The following is a 7,866-nucleotide window of genomic DNA, read 5'->3' as shown; positions in this document are numbered from 1 at the left end:
TCAGGGATTCAGAGTTAAATTTATGAGAATACTATTGAGCCTAGCACATAAAGCATTTATGTAAAGTTTATCAGATTATTTGGGAATAGGAGGATCCCAGGGAGGAGAGAAAACTATTAATGAAAAGTAATAGGCAGGTTAAATCCTAGAATAAAAACATCCCAGGGGTTCTGCAGATGGTTCTGCTTCTTAGTATTTTTTCCTCCTGTACTTCTTATTTAGAAAAGGTTTTTTCTTACTAAACAAAGTGAATTTAGTAAATAATAGTTCAGCTTTCTAATCTTCTTTATTAACAATATACAAGTGCCAAATTAGAACACCTGATCAACATGAGGTGACAATAGTGTTCCAGCAAAGAGAAAGAAAGCCAATGATAAAGTCTTATGGTGAGTAAATGTATGATTTCCATTAGATTCTGTCAAATATATTATACGGATCTCCCTTAATGTCTCTCTGGGATCACGGAGCCCAAATAAAGAACACTTGTAGACAGTCAAGAGGGTAAGGAAACCATAAGAAATAGAGAATCTGGGGTCAGGGAGGACTCTGCCATGGGCCTCCTCCTTTAGCATCGTTGCCAAATTAACTGCAAATTTTTCAGATTGTGTTACTTTGTATTTTGAACCCTTCTCACTAAAACCATACTCTACCATCTACCAAGTTTCCATTCCAGTATGGTCTGTTAGTTTACAACAAATGTTTCTATGGCATCGATGAGCTCATTTGTGACCGGTAAACAAGAGAATTAACTCAGTGTAACACGGAATTGTTCTGGCTCCTAGGCACGGGCTCTGGAATAACAGAAGTAAAATTTTAACTCTAAGGGGTAAAGGAAAACAGTTCTCACTCATTTCAGCTCTATTTTTAGAGAAATAAAAGGAGTGCCTGCACCTGGGGTTCCTCCCCAGAGCAGCATACCCCAGGTTTTGCATGATTCTGCCCCAGAAAGGCTGCACTTCCTCCCGTGCTCAGAGTTCCTCTCCCACCTGCTTTGCTCAACACTCAGAAGCCAATATTCTTACTTGATTGTTTCTGTGCATTTTTAATATCCCCTGAGGCAGCCTTCACCACAAGATGAGCTGCCTGCCTGGGCTATCCAGGTTATCTCTGGAGGTGCAATTATTGTTTCTGTTAGTGCTTTAGTTATAAAGATGTGCAAGTTTTGAGTTTATCCCTGATCTTATTTTTACTGTAAGCGCTTGTTCTTTTTAATGAACATTTTTGCAGAATGCATTGTTTTTCAGGAATATGTATCTTGTGTTATAGAAGAAATCCTGTACTTTGCACTTAGCAGATGCGTAATAAATGCCGATAGATTGTTTATAATTATTATCATATGAATTTAAAAAAGTGATTCCAACGGAAGACTGTATTGAGAATGAACCTAATTACAAGAATTGAGCAAGATCATTTGACTCTCTAGAGAACAGAATTTCTAAAAGTCATTTTAATTTGCATGATATCTCTATTGTTTTAGAGAAAAGGAAGCTAACTTTTCATTTTCAAGGATTGATGAACAATCATCCACGAATTCTTGAAGTTGAGTAACAGGAAACTGCACTTGTTTTTCAAACCACTTGGCAATTGTAAGAAGCTGCTGATCACAAAATGCACGCCCAATAAACTGCAGTCCTATTGGCAGCCCTTGGTCTGAGAGTGCTACAGGGATACTCACTGCTGGCAATCCTGCAGAAAGGAAAGAAACCCATTAGTTGATTAATTCTCCGCCCTAAAAGCAGAGACCTCTTCCACTTTCCAGTGCTAGTAAGTAAGGCAGGATAAGGTTTAAAAAACAACAAAAAATATTATAATGCATACATGCTTTTGTATCATGCTTTGTTCCCTTAATAATATATCTTGGAAATCACTGTATCAGTTCACAGAAACCTCCTTCATTCCTTTTTTATAGCTGTATAGTAAGTACTCCATTACATGGTTTTACCATAATTTATTAAACCAGTCTTCTATGGTTGGGCATTTAGGTTGTTGTCAATATTTAGCTATTTCATACAATGTCCCAGTGAATTACCTTGTGTATATGTTTTCTGGTGTTCTTGAATGTTTCTTAAATGAAGAGGGATTGCTTCATCATAAGTACATATGTAATTAGATATTGCCAGATTCCCCTCCAAAGAAGTTGTACCATTTTGAATTCCCACCAGCAAAATGAAGGATTTATTTTCTTATAGCCTTGCCAACAGAGTGTGTTGTTGAGCTTTTGAATTTTTGCCAGTCCATTAGATGAGAAATTAGCTCAGGGTAGTTTTAATTCCAGATTTGGGGCAGAGAAAGTACAAAAACCCAGAACATCTTGTTATGCCATAAAACAAGGACGTTTTCAATAATTAATGGGAACAGCTTTAAAGGATACATACAACTTGAAGGGGCAACTACAGGCCAAATTTGGAACAATTTGAGCATCAAAAACAATAATGACAGTAATTGCTTATAATACACTGAATTAAAAAAAGGAAAGCTCTTAGAGAAACTGCTAGCTAATAAATGCAGAAGGAATTATAGAATTAGAGAAGACAGATTTTGTAATTCTTTAAGTAATAATTAGTTCAGGAGAGCATCATCAATGGATGGTAAAATAATTGGGTTCAAGATTATTGAGAAATAGAGGCCGGGTGCGGTGGCTCACGCCTGTAATCCTAGCACTCTGGGAGGCCGAGGCGGGCGGATTGTTTGAGCTCAGGAGTTCGAAACCAGCCTGAGCAAGAGGGAGATCCTGTCTCGCTTTCTAAAAAATAGAAAGAAATTAATCGGACAACTAAAAATATATAGAAAAAATTAGCTGGGCACGGTGGTGCATGCCTGTAGTCCCAGCTACTTGAGAGGCTGAGGCAGAAGGATCGCTTGAGCCCAGGAGTTTGAGGTTGCTGTGAGCTAGGCTGAAGCCACGGCACTCTAGCCCGGGCAACACAGTGAGACTCTGTCTCAAAAAAAAAAAAAAAATATTATTGAGAAATAGGATATATACACGGTCTCAAAATATTACCCCGTAAATTACTTATAAATGATAAAAGGAAAAAAGTACCCTTATAAGGAAAACATCTGGACGTTATCTCCTTAACCAAGTGGTCAATTTAGTTTCCAAAAGAGGAACAAACTGAATTTAACTGTTTTCCTGATGCGAAGAGTATGCAGGATTGTAGTGTTTCTACCAAACATGTTTCCCTCAGTCTAATCATGAGGAAACAATTTGACAAATCCAGATTATGGATGGGACATTCTAGAGGACAAGTACACTGGGCTCTTCAAAAAAGTCAATGTCATTTAAAAGAAAATTTTTAAAAGGTGGGGGATTTCTTATCAGAAACTATGCAGGACAGAAGAAAGTAGCACAACATTTTTTAAGTGCTAAAGACAAGAAAACCAGAATCCTATATCCAGCAAAATTACTTTTCAAAATGAAAGGGAAATTAAGATATTCTCAGGCTGGGCACAGTGGCACATGCCTGTAATCCTAGCACTCTGGGAGGCCGAGGCCGGACAATTGCTTGAGCTCAGGAGTTAGAGATCAGCCTGAGCAAGAGCGAGACCCTGTCTCTACCAAAAACAGAAAAATTAGCTGGATGTGTGGCGTGCATCTGTAGTCCCAGCTACTTGGGAGGCTGAGGCAGGAGGATCACTTGAGCCCAGGAATTTGAGGTTGCGGTGAGCTATGATGATGCCACTACACTCTATCTGGGGTAACAGAGAGAGACTCTGTCACACACACAAAAAGAATATTCTCAGAAGGAAAGCTAAGCGAATTTGTGGCCAGCAGACCTTCCCTAAAAGAATGGCTAAAGAAATTTCTCCAAACAGAAAAGAGGCGATAAAAGAGGAAGGAATAAGGAACACAGTAAACAAAAGTATAGGTAAATAAAATAGATTTTCCTTTTCCTCTTAAGTTTTCTACATTATCTTAATTTAACTTTATTTTCTACATTATGTATGATGATTGAAACAAAAATTGTAACACAGCCTGATGTGGTTCTAAGAAAGACTAAGAGGTGGGGTGACTGTTCTAGATTTTAAAAAGATATTATACACAAATGTCATATATTAGGGGAAAAAACAATTTATAAAAGAAATTTTTGGTACAATTGAGAAAATTTGACTATGGACTATGTTTGGATTATTACCGAATGAATGTTTGTTTTCTTAGGCATAATAATGAAATTGTGGTTATGTGGGAGAATTTATTCTTAGAAGATTTGTGATAAAGTGTTTAGACCCTAGGTAAAGTGTTATGATGCCTGAAACTTTCTTTCAAATGATTCAGCTATAAACAAAGTGTGTGTGTGTGTGTGTGTGTGTGTGTTTGTGTATAGAAAGAGAGAGAAAAAGAGAAGGAGAAACAAATAAGGCAAAATGTTAAAAAGAATGAATCCAGGTGAAGGCACACTAGTATTCATCATACTACTTTTTTTTAGCTCATCTCTAGGTTCGAAAGTTTCCAAAATAAAAGTTAAAAAAAAAACCATTAAAAGTACTGGTTCAGAAAACATGTGTATGTGGTGTGTGGTGAGAGTATGCACACATGTCCACGTGTACACGCATACATACACACATTCCTTCTGAAACATTCCAAAAGGACAGGCTATTGCTTTTAGGGAACAATCTAGCTAGAGCTTAAGTTGAAGACAAGGCTACCTGCCTAAGAATTTGAACAAAACCAAAATGTTGTTGAGGTATCCTTACCTGCCATATTTACAGCCTGTGTAAAAATATCGTCCTGGGCGCTTCGTGTTCTGTTGTCTTCTTTGATGAACTCCAAGTAGGGTACTGCCTCACTCAAGGTGGTGGGAGTTAGCAAGACATCTACTCCAGAGTTAAAAACATTCACAAAGTCATTAGCAATGAGGCGTCTTACTTTCTGGGCTTTGATGAAATAATTCTCATAGTTTCTGTGGGGAAAAAAATGGATGATATTTTAAGGACTTTTTGTATTTTTCCTTTAATCAATTCTCTTGCATCAGGCTTGATAAAGAACCACTGAATTCTTTAGCGGGCATCACTAAGATTTCTAACAACACATGAAAATGAATTCTGTTCAACTGTATTGTTACACTAGTTTGTATATCTAGAATCTAATCAATCAGAATTCACTATTAGATGCAATTCTACACATATAATCACAAAAAATTAATAATTCCAGGGGTATCACTAACCCAGAACATTCATTTTCAGGTGAGGAAAATAAAGTGCATAGCAATTAAATGACTTTCTAAAGGTTACAAAGCTAGACAGGGGTACAGTGGGTTAGAATTTTCTGTTATAATGCCTTACTTCATCTTTAATATAATGATAACTAATTATTATAAGGACTCTGAGGTCCTGCAAAATTCTAGCATGCCATTTGAATTAGACACTAGGAAACACTCCTAGAAAATAGGTTCTGAAAACAGAAACTAGGGAAAGTATGGAGTGTTTGCATTTTGTATTTTATGGATAGGCATAGCCCAGGAGGGGAATTGTGAAATTCAAGAAAGAATGTTTATTTTACCAAAAAGATTAAGGAAAAAGCCAGACATAGTAGTGACCATAAATCAATGATGCAAGGAAAGGGGAAAAGAAAACTTGTTGGATCCTTCTGAAGTTGTTAAGAAAGATTAGAAAAAAGAACTAATTGTTCTAAACCTCAGTTTCCTCAACTGTAAAAATGGATATAACAACTTCAGTTCTAATGAGGGCCAAATAAAATAAGACAAAAATGTAAAGTCTTTTTTACTGTAAAAGAGTACTATAGAAATATCAGATATCCTTACTATCATTTGCCTACAGGGTCTACAGAGAGATCAATGCATGCATCACATATAATTTACGCAACAACAATAACAGTTGGTGGCTTAAATACTACATTAATAGTATTCTCAAAACCTAAATTTTATAAAAGAATAAATACTTGTTTTCTACTAAATTTCTTCCTACTATATGGTTCAAAAGCAGAACTTCTGCTTCCATCCATTACGGAGTAATAGGGATGGGATTTACCCTGTGCTGTGGTGTGAATGTTTGTTCCCTCCAAGACTCATGTTGAAATTTAAGTGCCATTGTAACAGTATTAAGAAGGGGAACCCTTAAGAGGTGATTAGGCTATGATGGCTACGCCCTCATGGGTGGGATTGGTGCTATTATAAAAGGGCCAGTTCAGTTCTCTTGCCCTTCTGCTTTCTGACATGGGATGATGCAGAAGAAGGCCCTCACCAGATGCTGGCCCCTCACTCTTGGACTTCCCAGCTTCCTGAACTATGAGCCGATAAATTTTTCTGTTCATTATAAATTACCCAGTCTCAGGCATTCTGTTACAGCAGCAAAAATGGATGAAGATACACTGCCTTCTTAAACAACTAGAAATCTGGACAAAATACATGAAACAACATTAAATAACAGACATTCTGGAGAAAAAGTTCTGAGAGACGGAAAGCAAATGAGGTAACCCATTGATTTTCCTAGATTAATGCATGGAGGCAGTTTTCAGGCCTCATTCTAGAGAGAAGGGACTTAAGTGGGTTGGGGTGGGTGTTCAATAAGTTAGAGAGACAGAGATCTGAAGTTCAGGGAGGTAAGGACAGCTAGAATTTGCAAAGCAGAGTACTGAGTAAGAGAGAGTAGCAAGTAGATAGAGCTCAAGAGATCTGCAGAGATCCCTTGAGTCTTTGGCTGAGTACTGATCTATACATGAATAAAAAGAAACTCCCAAGACTGGTAAAACAATCATCAAAAAGCAGTAGGCCAAACAATTCCTCGAGTTCACACAGGGTTAGAAACAGTATAATTTGTGTTCCCAACAGCCTAAGTGGAAAGACCTCATAATATATGGGGCATCTGGTGAAAATTTTCAAGGCTATCACCTTAAACTAAGGCTAAATTAGCCCTTGACTTAAGGCTGCTTTGGACTTATCCTAACAAAGCTTAAAAGGAAGACTTACAAGGATCCAACATATTCCAAGTAACTTAATTGTATCCCAGAACAAATCTCAACACTGTTTAAAGGAATACAACAAAAATCCAGCAAGTAACAAGGTGAAATTCACAATGTCCAGGCATGTAAAGAAGCAGAAACTATGACCCATAACTGCGGGAGAAAAAAGCAATTAATATAAACAGATTCAGAAATGTTGGAATTAGCAGATAAGAATATTAAAACAGCTACTATAAATATGCTTTATATGTTCAAGAAGGTGGAGAAAATATTTCTAGAGGCAAAAAATACAATATATAGATGAAAAAATAAACTGGAGAGAAGTGGTATACAGAAAAAAGATCAGTGATTCTGAAAATGATGATAGAAACTATCCAAAAGGATGCACAGAGAGAAAAAAGATTGGAAAAAAGGAAGAAGAACAACAAAAAAAGGAAGGAACATCAGTGAGCTGTGGGATGACATAATGCAGATTAACATAGAAATAAATGGTATCCCAGAAGGATGGGGGAAGGACAGAAAAAACATTTGAGGAAATAATGACCAAAATTTTTCCAAATTTGATTAAAACTATAATCCCACAGATCAAAGGAGCTCAACAAACCCTTAAGGAAAAGAAATATGCAGAAAACCACATCAAGGCACATCACAGTTAAATTCCTGAAAACCAATGATAAAGAGAAAATCAGAAAATCAGCCAGAGGAAAAAAAGACACATAATATAAAGAGGAAGGAAGATAAGAATGACAATAGACTTCTCAGAAACTACGCAAGCCAGAAGACAATGAAACAACGTCTTGAAAGTACTGAAAGAAAAAACTATTAATATATACTTTTATATCCAGAGAAAGTATCTTTTAAAATTAAAGGCAAAATAAAGACTTCTACATATAAACAAATGTGGAAAGTGTTCATTGCTAGCAGGACTGTACTAAAATATTAAAGGAAGT

At 36.6% G+C, this 7,866-nt stretch overlaps 1 protein-coding gene across 1 annotated transcript in view; it reads right to left on the bottom strand.

Annotated features, from left to right (window-relative positions):
- Nucleotides 1-1,435: 1,435 nt before the first annotated feature.
- QRSL1 (glutaminyl-tRNA synthase (glutamine-hydrolyzing)-like 1) overlaps nt 1,436-7,866 on the bottom strand; it is a 28,371-nt gene continuing 21,940 nt past the window's right edge. The window contains exons 9-10 of the mRNA XM_012651126.1: nt 4,693-4,898; nt 1,436-1,686 (exon numbers count right to left, since the gene is read on the bottom strand). Of these exons, the coding sequence (XP_012506580.1) occupies nt 1,466-1,686; nt 4,693-4,898 (427 nt within the window). The 3' untranslated portion in view covers nt 1,436-1,465. The remainder of the gene's footprint in view (nt 1,687-4,692; nt 4,899-7,866) is intronic.

Source organism: Propithecus coquereli, unplaced genomic scaffold, assembly GCF_000956105.1.
Source record: "Propithecus coquereli isolate 6110/MARCELLA unplaced genomic scaffold, Pcoq_1.0 Scaffold35, whole genome shotgun sequence".
Taxonomy (NCBI): domain Eukaryota; kingdom Metazoa; phylum Chordata; class Mammalia; order Primates; family Indriidae; genus Propithecus; species Propithecus coquereli.
This window is presented reverse-complemented; position numbering and strand designations above follow the sequence as displayed.